This window comes from Haliaeetus leucocephalus, unplaced genomic scaffold (genome assembly GCF_000737465.1).
Source record: "Haliaeetus leucocephalus isolate CR32 unplaced genomic scaffold, Haliaeetus_leucocephalus-4.0 Scaffold587, whole genome shotgun sequence".
In the NCBI taxonomy this organism is placed as follows: Eukaryota; Metazoa; Chordata; class Aves; order Accipitriformes; family Accipitridae; genus Haliaeetus; species Haliaeetus leucocephalus.
Genome location: NW_010973023.1, coordinates 501179 through 516813, shown reverse-complemented (window position 1 = coordinate 516813; position 15635 = coordinate 501179). Strand labels below are relative to the sequence as shown.

Genomic DNA, 15635 nt, shown 5'->3' with positions numbered 1-15635 from the left:
ATTTGCATTGTTAGGTTTTCCTTTGGGCAGTTTGCTGCTTTTAGTCCCAGGTTGACAGCTACAACTTGCTCTGTATCCGCAGGCTTTTAGGTGTGAAGGAGTGCAACTTCCAGGCTGCTCCTGGTGGTGCTCCTCTGCCTTTCACCCATGGCTGCTTCCATCCTGGGGGAGAAAGAGCATTCAATAAAATATCTAAACTCAGTAAGGAGCCAGTCTAGGACCATCTGCATCCATCGTGGGGATGGCACTGAGGGTGGCACAGAGCTGCAGTGCTTTTGCCCATGGTCTGCATCCCAAGGAAGAGGGGCGGAGGATGAGAAAGCATGGAGAAAACGAAGCATTCTTACAACACAGCTGGGGTTGGTGGGGATTTTGAGTAATTATTTTGGAAATGGCTTCAGGATCTGGCAACTTTTTGCTGTATGTCAAACTGTCAGCCAGTCTGTCCAAAATCCACCCCTGCATAACTCCGAGAGCCGCCAGCCCAGGATTCCGGGGAGCTGGGCATTTCACCTGGTGAGCCCTGAGGGGACCCCAGCACCCAGGGCAGGAGCGGGCAGTCAAGCTCTCTGGCTTTTCCAAAATAATTTCTTGTTTCTAGCAGCCTTAAAAAAATGAACTGGGGCAAAACGCAATGCCATGAGTGCAGCAGTGCTCTGATTTTATGGGAAATGTCAGGCTTGCTGTACTTAATCCTCCTCCTGCAAAATGCCTCTTTTAAACCATTGATAATCTTTTACTTACTTAGAAAACCGTTCTTGCCACAAAATTGCCGGATTTCTGGAGAAAAAAGTTTGAGCAGTGAGTGAGTGTATTTAACTTTCCTTTCCAAATGGCACTAGTTTGAACTTTTAGTTGCTAGACAGTAAGTGGTAATGCTGTCATCTGAGATTTACATGCAGTGTAGTTAAACCATCAGTATATACAAGGATGCTCTAAGGGCTGGAGTAGGGAAGCAGCAGCAAGCCGGGTAGGGAAGCCTGAAACACATATGCTGTAGAAGAGCTGCCACAGCCATCCAGTTATTTCCAAAGCAGGCTGTGTCATGGCCTCTGCAATATTCCAGTCAATCTAATGCAATGCTCATTTTTTTCATTAACCTCCAAGACAACCACCCCATCTGCAGAATTAATCACTGCTGGAAAACTAGACAAGTATTTTAGAAATAACAAACTACTGCTTTCGACCCTAGCAACATTTTTTTCAGGCCTATCAGTTCCACTTCAGTTCATTGACCACTCATAATCTTGCAGATCCCATTTACAAGCCATATATATTAATTGCATACACGCTTAAATAATTTCTACCTTTTTTCAAGAGTGACAGCTTATTTGGCCTTTGCCCACTAGGATATCCTAAAATTGAGACACTCGCATCCCAGCTGAGATTCCTAGCAGCACACTGGAGTGCTTTCACCGCAGGTTTGGAAGCTAATTTTCAGGGGGGTTCAAGCTGGATGCTATTCCTTGGGTATTTTCTTGCCCATCTAGGCACTGAGCTAGGAGGGTCTCAGTTTGGAAATCCCTATTGCTTGCACCAGTCTGTGAAACCACATGGTGTGGTCCCCCCTTGGCTCAGCCTTCCCAAAAGCTTGTCATCATGGGTGGCCAAAAGTCACCCCTTCCCCAGGAACACAAGGCAGAGCCCGTGTTTCTCCCACGCGTCTCACTTGCTCCCTAGGTGGGAAAAATCCCCAAAGGCGGCTGCCTTGGCATCCTGCCCTCATTCCCCCTATACCTGCCCTTCCCAGCCCCGCTTTCCCGGAGGTCACAGCAAAAGCCATGCCTGTGTGCAAATCTTCAATCATCTGCCGGGGTTATATCTTTATAATATCAGATTTTAATAGAGTAATACAATGAGTTCATCGCAGCCGGCTGCACTTTTATTTCAGCACAGTCGCTATAGCAGCAAGGGTCGAAACAAAACATATAGTTCACCAAAGCAAAGTTTCCTGGCTGATGGTATTCATTTTTCTTTATGAGCTGACTTTGGAAGACAGTGGAGCAGCAGCTAATGGAAACTCAAACGTCTTTCTCTCTCCCCTGTCTGCTCCTCCGTCTCCGCAGCAGTCGAGATAAAGGTTAGACATCTGGTTCAGATCTGCTCTGTTTAACTAAAGAAAAGACCCACTCCTGCCTTCTCGTAAATCATCCCGCAGCTGGAGCACAGTCCCAGCTATTTGCTGGGGCTGTTTACCCCCGCCACATCCAATTTAGCCATGGGTTTTGCTTTCGGAAAGGCTGTGCTTCCAGCGAGCTGCCTGCTGCCATTTTGTGAGTGGTCCCTAGCTGCTGGGCTGGAGCTCTGTGTGGGTGGCTTCTCTGGGCTGAGAAATTATCATGGGTTTAAAATTATCTTGGGATTTAAAGCCATCCGGGATGCCAGTCTTGGTGGCAGGCACGCCAGCTCGTGGGAATGGTGCTTGCTTGCAGTGAGCTCCCTGTGAGATGCTGCTCCCTGGGAGTCACCACCCTGCCCCAAAAAGCTTATGGGCATGCAGGGGCTGTAACTCACAGGCAGAAGGAAAACGAGCACCTATAAAATCTAGCATTTTCCAAATCCCCTTATCTCAGCTTATCATGTCCTTGTTACTCAAGAGGCTTAATGATTTTAGGGTTGGGAGATGTATTATACCCATCTCACAAGCAGGAGGGGACAAAGGGTAGGGTGATGGCCACACAGAAGACCCGTGGCCGAGGAAATGCCCACACTTATGTCTCAATTATCTGAAGATCCTTTTCTCCAGGCTCAGCTGCTTCAAGTTTATCTGCATCTATGCTGAAGCACTTGGATACAGTCCTAATTTCCAGGACCGCCCGGCATGGAGGACATCCTTTTCCTTAAACTCTTGACCTTGCAATGTCAACACTTGCAGTGTAGGGCATTGCTTTGGCATGGTGTTGCTGGAAAACCTGCTTCAACTGAAAGGAGCTAGGCAGGTACATGTGTACATCCATATACTTTTAGACTGGCTTCTTTTACTGGTGTAATAAATTTAATACTGGCTAATAAAATGTGTCAGAGCCACTTTGCCTCTCCTTGTAAAGGTTTCCCAAGAAGGCTATGATTAAATGCAAAGCTACAGCATTTAGAGAACCTAACCAAGCATTAAATGCTGATGCTATCCTAAATTTAAGGGTCTGGCTGCAATGCTTAATTCTGCTACATGTCCTACCCTTAATTTTTATGATACCATCAGTATCATAAAAGGTTATGTCTCTGCTCTGGTGTTGAACCCTATGGTTTTCACCAGCCAACTTGTAGCTCGCTTGCATCCAAGGGCAGCATGTTCATCCAAACCCCTCTGGTTCTCAATTAGAGCAAGTGAGATTTGAGACTGGCTATTGCAAAAGCCATGTAATAGCTTGTCCCAGGGACTGTCCACTATCACCCTTTAGGGCAATTGTAGAATTGCCCTAAATCTCTGGAGTTTTCTGGGAACAGGTTAGATAAACCTTTGCAGGGCTGATGTACGTCGGGTTGACCCTGCTTTGGAGACCCTCATAAGTCCAAGTGAGTCTTGGATTTAGTGCTTTGTCTTCAAGTCCTGATGCTAATTCTGTCCCAGTCAGCAGAGCCACCAGCCCTTATTTTACCAATGACCGTCCTCATGGAGTATTTCACAGTAAGGTTGCCCAGAGGAAGACACAAAAAGTCCTACATCCCCTCCTGCATCCAAACCTCTGTTTAGGAATGGGTCCTGGTTGCCTAAATGTTAGCCCCTACTGCAAGTCAAGATGCTCAGTGGTGGTTGACAATATCTGCATGGGGTTGGAGACATGGCAAAGGTTAAGGAGATCCCACCTGCATCTTGTAACTAGTGCCTGAGGGTTTCTGAAATGACACGTCAAGCCCAGATGTGGATAACCATATCCCACCTGTACTGTCTATATCGATGCTCAGACCTTCATAGCATCACTTCAGGGTGCCTCAGGGCATGCGTCCCACAGGCGAGTTATGCTAAAACATGTGGCCAAGCCTATCCAAAAGAAGATGCGAGCAGCTCAGAGTAGGAGGAGGATGCCAGCTTACCCTCTCCACTGACACTGAATTTTTAACAAGACATCTTGGCCATTAGTAGAAGTGATGTAGCTGTTGTGGTCTGGCAATGAGAGGTGCAGTTTATAGGGAGTGACAGTATCTTTTATTAGGCTGATGTGCCTCAAGAAAGCAGGCTTTCAGGCATGCAAGTCCTTTTCAGGCTACAGCCTGAGGGTTTGAGAGAATCAGCCCAACCATGGGACATGTCCTCCAGCAACTTTGTCAGGGCTCATGCTGAAAGGTGGAGAGACTTTCTGAACAGCATTACAGCCCAGAACAGGTCTTCGCCAGGAGACTTTTCTTCCAGTGAAGGTCTTTTATTTCACGACATGCCCTCAGCTTATGGGGAAATGCTAGGCTTGAGTCCAGCTTTTATGTCTTGCTCTCAGGCAGGGGTGGAAGACCGACACTGTACCTTTCAAAGCAAAGTGATGGGCATTTTTGATGCAGATTTCTGCATAAGAAGTCCTGCTTAAAGGACTACGTCCTCTGGATTACAGCACATACATCCATCACATCCATCTTGAGTTCAACACAGTGTCTCTGTTTCATTTAGGATGCCACAAAGAAATGGTTTCACAAGGGGATGGGAACTGTTTAGCCAGAGCTAATTTGTCTGCAGGAAAAAACACATTAGGGGAGCAGCCCCCTCGCCTGACACTGGGGACTTGGTGACTGGGGGGGGTGTGCTAGCTGGATCTGCAGCACAGGGGTGCTAATAAATGGCGATGGGAGGTGGTGAAGGCCACCCCGAGAGCAGCAGGGTGCTGATGTCGGGTCTCACCATAGGCAGCCAGGAGCAGAGCATGCTGCCTGGGGCTCTGCTGGGCTGGGCTGAGCTATTTTTACTCTTGGTCTGGTCCCGCAGCCACGCTGGCAGATGCGCTCCCAGCTGCAGATGACTTCCATGTGTAACCCTGTGTGGCTGCTGGCCGGGGGCCCGGGGCGTAACGTCCTTCCTTAAAAGGCTTGGGAGAGGTGACTGCAACACCCCGCAGCCCCAGGGATGGGATGGGATAGGAGGTGATGGGGGGCCCCCTTCCCAAGCCGCCTGCTCCCCCTGGCACACTGTGAAAACCCGGGCTGCACCTTAGCATCCCAGAGCGCTGCACGGCCCATTGGAAGCAGGTTTCCTGGGAAATGGAGGTGGCACTGGCATTGGGAAAACCTCTTCTGTGCTGCAGAGGGGTGGGAGGCTGGAGGGAAGGGTGATTTGCGGGTCACTTTAACCTAGCTGCAATTTTTATACCCCCTGAGAGCAAAAAAGGGGGTCTTGGGCATGCCCCTGTGCACGGTGAAAGGCAGGGCAGGCTGCTCTGTCCTCCAGAGCAGCCACAGCCGGGTGCAGCCGTTGCAAGAGCCAATTATAATAATAAATTAAAAAAAAAGTTACCCATTCCCCTCTTTTTTAAAGAAGCCCTTGTGATGTGCTCAGAGACGGTGCCAACTAAACAGCGCAGCTTTGCAAGCACAGCTGCGAGGGCTCGGCTCATCCCCAGTCGAGCAGTGTCCCTGCCATCCCCGAGTCCTGCACAAGTGGCTTGGTACTGATGGGAAATTTTGGGAGCTGGGCCGCTCCACGTGCCAGGAATGGCATAAAAGCTGGGACACCTAAAAATGTATATCCCTGCAGGGACAAAGCCCAGAGCAGCCCTACTCGTTCCCCTTGCCACAAGGAATCTGCACATGGACGAGTCAAGGTGTGCCTCTTTGACCCCTGTGGATCATATGCAGCATTGAATGGGGAACCTGAGGCGCCTGGCCAGCTTAATTTAGCCTTGTAAATAGTGTTACAGAAGGCAAATTGTCCTGTTGGGACAGCTGCTTTCAAAGGCATCATGTACGACACACGTGGAGTGTCTCATGTCACGGTCCTTGAAGACCCACCTGAAGTGCTTCGGAAAGTAGCACCCCAAAGTATGGGGCAGGTGAGCACCAGGTTGCTTTCTCCTCATGACAGTCCCACCCTGACCCACGGAGAAAGACACTGGATAAGCCTTAAATTGTAGGCTTGGTCTCCTTTTCAAGATTTAACCAATGCAACCCTGTGGACCTGCTCTGGTTTTGGCATTCAGCTGCCTCTTCTATGGTGTGTGCCTGCAAGGCTCACGTCTTCCTTCTCAGCACCTCCACCGGGCCATGGGAGGTGTTCTCAGCCCCCACCTGCAGACCACAGCTGAGGCTTGGGGGAATTTAGGACCTCAACCCCACAGCCCAGCAGTGCCCCGTGCCGTGGGGGGCATCAAGTTCCTCTGCTTCATGCTCTTAGGGGGACTTTTTGGAGGGGCAGGGAAACGTGCATTCTTTCTGTGAATTTTGGCTTCCTTGGGTGAGCTCAGATAAGGACAGGAATACCCTGGGGTAAAAATCATCATGACTGTGGACAGCAGAGGAGACACCCAAAAATGCCCATGGGGTCATTGAGTCAGGCAGGATAGAAGAGACCTCCAGATGCCTGTGGTCCAACACCCTGCTCAAAGCAGGGCCAGCTGAAGCCAGGTTGCTCAGGGCCATGTCCAGCCAAGTTTAAATTCCTCCAGGATGGAGATTCCACAACTGAGATATCTCAGTTTCTACCTTTTTCCAAGCTGGAAAATTCCAGGTTACAGGCAGCACCTCAGCGATGTCCCCCTGAATATGCATACTACATCCGTCCTCCCTTTAAGGGCCAGTGGGATTTCCCTCCAAATAAATGCTTTTCAGACCCTGGAAAATTATTCCAGTGATGCCCACCATGGCTTTTACAAAGTCAAAACCACAAGTTTCTCAAAACCTCCATTAGACTTTATTTAAAAGTTCTTTGTATAGACTTCCTGACACAGAATCCACAATAAAAATAAAATTCCCCTCCCACCCACCACCCTGCCTCCCCAAATTGCTTTGCTTTGTATTTTATAAAACATATAACATCAGAAGAATGCCAGAGGCATCCTACACCACAATTTAATTTTTTTTTAACTGAGGCCTTGGTCCCAGCAGTGCATTTGCATTTGGAAACCTTGCTTCCTTTTCCTTGCTAGTTCGGTTGGCCATGTATGTTACAAATGCATACAAGAGATCTACTTTGAAATCTAATCCAGCAAAAAGAGAAAAAAAAAAAAAAAGGAAGAATGAAAAATTGAACCGCTTGTTTATCAGAAGTAGCTACTCTCTTACATGAAGGCTTCCCCTGTAAAGTTATGCTCAGTTATGAAAACAATAAAAGCAAGCACGTAACAGTTGCAGTGAAATTATTATGGGGGAGGGGGGTTTGTCTCATTTTTACAGTGCCTTAGATAGGCAGGATGCCGGAATCGGAAAGAAAGGGTAATTTAGAGACGTGTTCAGAGACAATAACAATCTGCAATTAGGTAAATATTTGGTAATGTTGAAGCTATACAATATAACCCAGACACATGTAGCACTCAGTCCACAAACAGTTTAGCACCATATTGGTAGGTCATGCAGCAAAACACTTTCTTCAAGGTTTGCTTGGAAGTTAAAAGCATGAAATAGTACAGTGCAAGGTAGTCTATACCCTTAGCTTCTATAGGGGTAAGGTGGCAACAGCTGATGCTCCTGGCTGTCTCAGAGGTATGTGTTGACAGGTCGCTGGCTCTATGTTCCTATTGTTGTCACCACGCCAGGGTTGATGTTACCTGAAAAGGTTTCGTGGAGAAAAAGAAAAATAAATGAGGTTATTCCACACATGGAAAGCCGTGCAGGACGTTGAGGGAGTGTAACTGAGTTAATTGCCAGGACTTGCTTTGGAGCTCAGAGCACAACAACCAAGCTCACCCCAGCCATGTACCGGACTGGAAATACCTGGGACTTGGCTGGCCCCCTCTCCAGCTGCACATATGCTGCTTACCAGGGACGCAAACTTTTTCACATTCTTTCTGCGTGTTAAATCTGTTCTCGTTGCCTCCGCAGCCGCCGTACCAGAACCGGGCGCAGCTCTTGGTCTCAGGGTCGTAATACCATTTCAGCACAAAGTTCCTGCAGGTCCCCTCATCTTTTTGCAGCCGGCAGATATCTGTGACTGCAGATAAAAGCAGGAGCAAAAAGAGTCAGCAATAGCACTCCTGGGTGAAACACAGCCTCTCTGAATGTATTTGTATGGCAGAGAAATGCCTGCAAGAAGGGCTGGCATGCAAGCTTGGAAAGGGCAACCACAGCATAGACTTTGCACGTCTCCTGTGACTAAATCCCATCTCTTAGTTTGCAAAAAGAAGGTCTTTGTTCGGAGGTCACCAGCCCTGATCCACAAGCCCTCAGCCATGTTGCTGTCATGCATTCATGGAGTGATGCTGAGATAAAGGAAGAGTGTTGCACAGCAGCAGTTGTCTGCAAATCCCCTGGATCTGCAGGAAATGAGCTGACAGGTCTCAGAACTGGGAGAGGACTGGCTGGGCTGCAAGGGAAAAAGTATTGGCACCATCATTTTCCCATTAAAAATACTGTCTTCCGTGAAAAAGAGAGGTCTTCTATCTGAAGATGCTCCTGGACCTACTACACACTGCCCCGTGGCATTCTGCATCCCTTGCTGAGTAAGCAAGGAACAAAATAACAAAGTACTTGGATGTGTTAAAATGAAATTGCCGAATAGATTTGAAAAAAGAAAATAAAAGACTCTGATATTAGCCACTAATTTACCACGAAGTCACAAACAAGGCATCCCTTGCACAAGGGGAGGCAGAAGCAGCTCGTGCCACCTCTGCTCAGTACGGCATAACCATCAGCCATGACGGTTTGTCCTGGAAAAGCCTTGTTACCATAGCCCTGAGTCGGGCAGATCCCAAAAATTTCTGGTATCATGCTCATCGCTGGCTCTTACTAGTGGTATGTCTTCAAACTCTTGCTGTCCAGCCTTGGGCATGAGTAAAAATCATAAGTCATCAGTCAAACAAGTAAATCAGTCTAACAGCCAGCACCGAAAAATGAATTGGGATGAGGAGGAGTCAGACAGGCAAAGTGTGGAATTCCTCTTACTAGAGGGGTATTTGCAATCAGGACCCCCTTTTAAATTAAGAACAAAAAGGTCCTTTACCTTCTTTTTTTTTCCAGAAGCAAAGCTAAATCAATGGGTATGGAGTACACCAGCAATGACTGCTGGGGAAATTCAGGTCTTGAAGTTATCTTCTGATAATCTTGTCTTAGGATCATGCCTTTTGTAAACTAGGTGCCAGAAATCAAGCTACTTAACAGACTTGTCTGAAATTGTGGTTAACAGCCCCAAGCCTTCTGTAGCCCCCTTCCAAATCACACAGGGCCCCCAGAAATAGCTCTCTGCTAACAGCAAAGGTGCCTGAACTAGCTGTGATCCTCGGATTGCTCACGTGAAGGCAGGATTTTGTGAGATCAAGAGCTCAATGCTGGTAAAAAATAATTTTATATTCACTTTTCTATGATTCTGCCTGTCCCAACCAATAAGAAAAAGCAATCGGCCACTAGTTGCAAGGGGCTGAGAGATCTTACCAGGCCTCTGTCCTACCAGAAACAGAGCTCCAACATACCCACAAACAGGAAAGAGTATATAGATATAGGATGAATATATAAAAAGGTGCATTTGCCAGTGAGTTTCTTTGGGGCCTAATGAAAGCAAAAGCATACTAAGCCCTTCTAAAGTTTTCACAGGAAGAAAGGCACAGAAGCTTATCCCTGAAATCCCAACTTGAAAGTAGGTCTGGCAATAGACCCTAGGCAATAAGAAAGCCCTGGCAACGGGTTTACTTTAAAGGAAATTGCGGCTGGTGCTGGCAGCTGCCCAGAGCCCAGGAACGCTGCAGCGAGGCCGGGGTGCTCCCGGGATGGACACGGAAATGCCCAGACCAGTGTCAGGGACCTTGCAGCCCAGCCACAGGTATGCTTCTGGGTAGACCCTGCCAAACATCTAAACCCTTTCTGCCCACTCATTTTAGTTGCATTTTTCCCTCTTCTTCTGCACGCAGGAGTCCCTCCGTGCTGTGAGCAACTGAACGGATCACTGCCAGAACAGCGCTTTCGTCAAAGGGGTCAGACTCAAGTGGTCCGTGCTGTGGTCATGACGGAGATTGGGTGGTTTGTTTGAGCAGTGGGTTTACTGTTTAGATGGGAGGAGCTGGGAATATGTCCTTTCTGAGAGAGGAGACATGTCTGAAGGGACGCTTCTGCCCATTGTCCTGTTCTAAATGCAGCTTTTTGAAGCAGGATTTCTTTTTTAATCTCCGTTTTTCCTTGGAATTTGAAATCAATATAGACTGTCCAATTCAGCTTTGCTTTTGGGCTCCTACAGCCAAAAGCTTCCCCATGCCTTTGGCAGGCTTTTTGCCTTTTTATATGCCTTTTTTTTTTTTTTCCCAAAGTCCATCTCCCTTCTTCCCTGCCTTCCAAAACACTGAAAACCAGCAGATGTGAATACAAGAATGACTCTACCCAAAACCCTGCACACCCTTTCAGGAACCCAACCAGTAATCAAAACATTCAGCTGATGGGAGGTATAATACAATTTTTCTCTGTGGCATGGCATCCAGGCAGCCCAGCTTTCACCCCCCTTCATCCCCTTTGAGTGGAAGCAGCCTTCAGGATCAGCAGATGCACAGGGAAATTCAACCAGCACTTTAGAGGCAGATCTGGCTTCAGGAAAAATGCTGAAAATTCACTTGTATTGTAATCTTCAGTTCGCCTGCCCTAATATTCACACTGTGTGGACTTGTGCCACTCTTCGGTTTCAGAGCACCATCAAACATCATCTTGTAACTCCTCTGGCTGAACCACTGGATGGCATTTTAACCCAAACCTCCCCCACTACCAAAAATCCCAAGCCCAAAACACAATAAATGAAACAAAAGCTTATCCAAAAATTTGAAAGAATTGATGGAGAGCAAGAACTAGGGGGCTAAAATGTGTTTTAAGGTGTGGCTGGCTCTGGCTGGTTCAAAAGATGGGGACAGCCACCATCAGCCAGGGTTTTAATTCATCCTATGGAGAAAATGTGTCTGGGCTCCTCAGTTGCACTTACAGTTAATTTTGTCACGGTAAAATAATAATAATAAAAAAATCTATATCTAAAAATTCAATAATTAAAGGTTAGCACAGCATTTAAAAGGCTTCAAAGGGGAGGTGGGTCTGGTGCACGTTTTCGCACCCAAAGAGCCCTAACGTTTGGGAGAGCAGCTCATTTCTCAGTGTTGCACCTGGCTCCGGTACCTGGTGTAGGCTGAACTGAGAGCCTGACCCAATGCCCAGCATTTTAAAAGCTGAGCTGCACATGAACTCCTGTGTCTCTTTTTCCATGGTGGATTCAAGCTCTGGTTTTGCAGAAAATGAAAAGAGAATAAAGTGGTGAATAGTGCAGGGCAGGCAGAGATGCGAGCATCCCTCCAGGGCCCCTCAGTTGCTTTTCTTGACTATCTGCCCAGGGCAGAATGGCGCCAAGTTCATGAAATATCACTTTAGCCTGAACAACAGTTGCTGGAAACATCATCAAGGCATGTGATGATGATCAGAAGGGGCTAGCCTGTGGGATGGGGCTAGCAGAAACATGCACCCTCTGGAGAAAAACACATCATGGAAGCTTCCCTGCTCTGTGAGAATGAAATTCTGCTCTAGATTGAAGGTACAGGTTTCTGCACAAGCCATACGCTGCTTCCTCTGGCTGAAAAGTCCTCAAACTGCAACCAATGGACCTTTGTCCATGATGCTGAGTTGCAGCCCAGAAGCATCTTGCAATCTGCTTTTGCAAGCAGCTGCCACCGCAGGCATCTCCATGGCTGGTGGTGGCCCCCTCCTCACTTGCCTGCATGTTTCTGCAGGGGCACCCACAGCACTGACAATTTTGACAAAAATTCTCAAGTCTGATTTGGGGACCCTAAAATATACCTAAGAAAATCAAATTGGCGGGGGGGAGGACAGACCTTAGTTTGACTTTTCAAACCCTGTCATGCCCCTACGAGGATTAAAGCCCTGCCATTAGGTACCAGAGCTTGCCTCACTCCTAGGTTTCCCTCCCATCTCTGCAAGCGGCCTTGAAACACCACTAGAAGGGGGAAGCTGCTATGACAGCAAGGCTTTTCTGGGGTCAGGTTCCCATCCCAACCCCTTGCTGAACCAAAACAGGTGATTGCAAGTCTCTACTTCCTTCCCAGGTCTTGAAGAGGTTTGCATACACAACCCCTTAATCTCAGAAACTCCTTGAGGAGAGGAGGTCATTGCCATTTTCCTGTGGGCTCCTCCCTCAACTTTGATTTTTATCTTTTGGTGCAAAAGGAAAATATCTGCACACAAGACCCAGGCCCCATAGAGTAATTTTCCGTCAAGTGTTTTGGTTACAGGCAGTGAAACGTTTGCAATTCTTTGCATCTCAGCAAAGGCACACTACTGAATGGTGGCATTGCTAGTCATGCAGTGATGACAGAAATTGCTTTGGGACCATGCCACGCTCCAGTTCAGCAACCCCATGCTTCTCATGAAATCCAGTGCCTGATTTTGCCATATAACTGTGGTTTGCACTCAGGTCGTGCAAACACAACATGTCTTGGTGTGACAACATGCATGCAAGGTGATTTGTTCATGCAAAGCAAATGGTAGGGCATGGTCATGTCAAGAGGCAAATGAAAACCAAGTCTATACTACTGGTGATCTTGTATTGGACAAGCTTGGATGCATGCTATGGAATGGTGAAGGTGAAATAATGGATTTGCTTTGGTTTGTGATTTTTTTTTGGGGGGGGTGTTACCTGATGACAATCTTTTCTCAAGGGGTGGCTGCTGCATGGCTTTCTCAGCTGCTGCTGGAGGAGAAAGTGCGTGGGTTTGAATTTTAAACAACGTTTTCTCTCCAATCCAAACATTATTTGACAATATGATAAAATGCAAAAGGATTAATCCCCACATGGTACTTACATGGTTTTAAGCATTTGCTAATGCACTCAGCTTCGGCCTCAAATCTATTGGCATTACCACCACAGCCACCATACCAACCCTGGCTGCAGATCTTGTTTTTGTAGTCAAAGAACCACACAATCTGATAGTCCTTGCACTGCATGCCCATGTCAAAGTCCAGCAAGCAAGGGTCTGGCCAATCTGCATGTCAAAAGGTGCAAAGGTTAAGTGACTCTGAAAGGGTTAAAAGCTGAAAAAGCAAAGAGATTGAAAAGCAAAAAAGCAAAAAAGCGCAGTACAGGACTAGTGGCATTTCCTTGTTGTGTGATTTCTTTCGCTAAATGCAAACCTTCCCCAGCCTCCAGCTTGCCTCTCCCTGCTCTTCATTTCATTGCACATCCAAGCCCAAAGTCCCTGGACCAACGTGGTGGGAGCCCCTTACTCTCCACTGGTGCACACAGGATTGGGCCCTCACACAACTTCCCCCATCTATTTTCAAAGCTGTTTGTCTTGGCAGTAACTTTGAATCCTTAAGTGTGTTTATTTTATCTCTAAAGGCAGGTTGCACCTGGTAGACTTTAAGGCTTGATGAGGATTTAAACATATGTTCCTTTCCTGCCCAGAAATGATAACTTAGGTCCAAATCCCAGAGTTTTTATTAGCAAAGATAGGCCATCCATGCTAGGAGCTGCTTTGCCTATATAAGGAGGGCAGAATTTGGGGCTTCCTCTGAGGGCTGTTGGAAGATTTATGCATGGGGCTCTCCTGTTGCACAGAGAACTAGAAAAGACTCAGCTACACAACCCATCCCAAATCTCCTGCCCTGTTTAATGTCCTTAGCCTGTTGAAAAACTTCAGATTAGCATCCTCAGGGAATGTTTCCCCCAAACTGCTGGCTGCCATAAATCCTCGGGCAGAGGCGTTTGCTGCAAGTGGGTCAACAAGAGGAGCTGAGATTGCGAGGTCTGCGTTGAAGCACAGAGGGAGCACACAGCACATCCATTTTCCTTCGGGCAGACCTACACACCTTGTTTCCAAAGGGCTGACACAGAATGGGTTAAACAAAGACATGGGGGTGCGTGTCACCTGGTGGGGACAAGCCAAGTGGAGGCTTCAGAGGGGATGCCAGTGCCAGGGAGAGGGACCCAATGAGTGGGAACACATGGGAAGGGTGGGATGATGGGACATGCAGCAAGGCAGAAATTAGATGGTCCCTGCCAGGCGCAAGCCCTCAGCCCCTCCGCTGCAGCAAGCTCTGCTGGTACCACCAGCCAGGCATGAGGTCCATGCTCATCCCTTTCAACGCCAGGAGCCAGACCCCAACAGCAGCTTTGCAACTCTTGTTGGCTGAACGCACTGAGCAGCAGTATCTCCACATGCTCTCAAACCACCTCAGGAAGAAAATGAACCACAGTGCAAGCAAAATGCTTGAAGAAAAACATGAGAGTGAAGATTCAGGGATGAGTTCTGGATGCCAGATCCATAGTTGGTGCCTGTGACAGGGCTGTGCCTGTGCTGCTTTATGAAGGCTGATAGCCCTTCCAGCCCCTTGGAGGAAGGGTTGCAGTCTGGCACTTACAGTACAACGGAGTGTAATAGTGCCGATATAATGAGCTTGATGTCAACAAAAGCAATGAGATGATGTATTAACAGCTACAGTGATTATGGGTTATTAACACAGGTTAACAGTATTAACAACAGAGTAGGAGCAGACAGCTCGCTCATTTAGCAGTTTACTACATACACCACTGGTGACAGAGAAACAGGGGATGGGCAGATGGGTGAAACTGGAAGGAGGCTACCAATTAGTCAAATTTATGCAAATGTTTGACACTAACTCCTCTGCAATCCCTGGCTGTTGCTCACGCCCTTCTTGAGACCTGTGTGTTAAACCAAGGAGCCAAGACCTATTCTTTGCCCCAAATGGGGAAAGAGGGAGCGAGCAAGCATCAGGTGATGTTCTGCATTCACACCTGCATCTACACATGCCGGGGAGGCCATGGGGCACAGCTTGTCCCTGGAGAGCAGCCAGTGCTTGGGCCCTGGTTCACCTCCCATTCTTGCGATGGAAACAGGACCCAGTTTGATTCCCACATTATGATCATAGCGACTTCAGGGGGCTCTGGCTCCAGCATGGGGCAGACACCCCAATACAGGGCTTAGACCTGCATGGCCAAGGATGTCATCTACATCATGATTTGTTGGCTCTGCAGAGCAAAAGACTCGCAGATCCTTTGGTCCTAGCGGGGCTCTGAGAAAGGATGGGTTTAGGTGCAGGCAAGGGGAAGACCAGTGCAAATGGCCAGGCTCTTGCTGGGGGTCCTGGCAGAGCCCCCCAGCCCAGCACTCCCACCATCACCCATACTCACCACTCTCGGGCCCTTCCAGCGGCTCGGTGTTGAGCATCATGTTGGCCAGGGACACCTTGGGCTGTGCCTGAGTCTCTGGGGGGAAGAAGCAGCGGGGTCAGCCAAGGGGAAGGGGATCTGCAGCAGTGCCCTCGGCGCAGCCATAAACAAACTCACTGGCCCCAGCTGCAGCACAGGGGACCCATACAAGTCGCGGGAGTCGGGTCTGGATCTGTTTACCCTAGCACATACATTTCAGAAATGTTTATTGGAGGCAGCTACAGGATGAGTAATCCACAACCACCCAGCCGCACAGGGACGAGTTTGCCTTGCTCTCCTCAGCCAGCGGCTCTGCTGTGTGGTTGAGCTTATCCTCAGGGGTGACTGCGAAGGAGCATCTTCAGGG

At 48.0% G+C, this 15635-nt stretch overlaps 1 protein-coding gene across 1 annotated transcript in view; it reads right to left on the bottom strand.

Annotated features, from left to right (window-relative positions):
* Window positions 1–7295: 7295 nt before the first annotated feature.
* COL6A3 (collagen, type VI, alpha 3) overlaps window positions 7296–15635 on the bottom strand; it is a 54233-nt gene continuing 45893 nt past the window's right edge. Inside the window, exons 41-43 of the mRNA XM_010577891.1 lie at window positions 15251–15325; window positions 7892–8062; window positions 7296–7679 (exon numbers count right to left, since the gene is read on the bottom strand). Coding sequence (XP_010576193.1) covers window positions 7639–7679; window positions 7892–8062; window positions 15251–15325 — 287 coding nt within the window. The 3' untranslated portion in view covers window positions 7296–7638. The remainder of the gene's footprint in view (window positions 7680–7891; window positions 8063–15250; window positions 15326–15635) is intronic.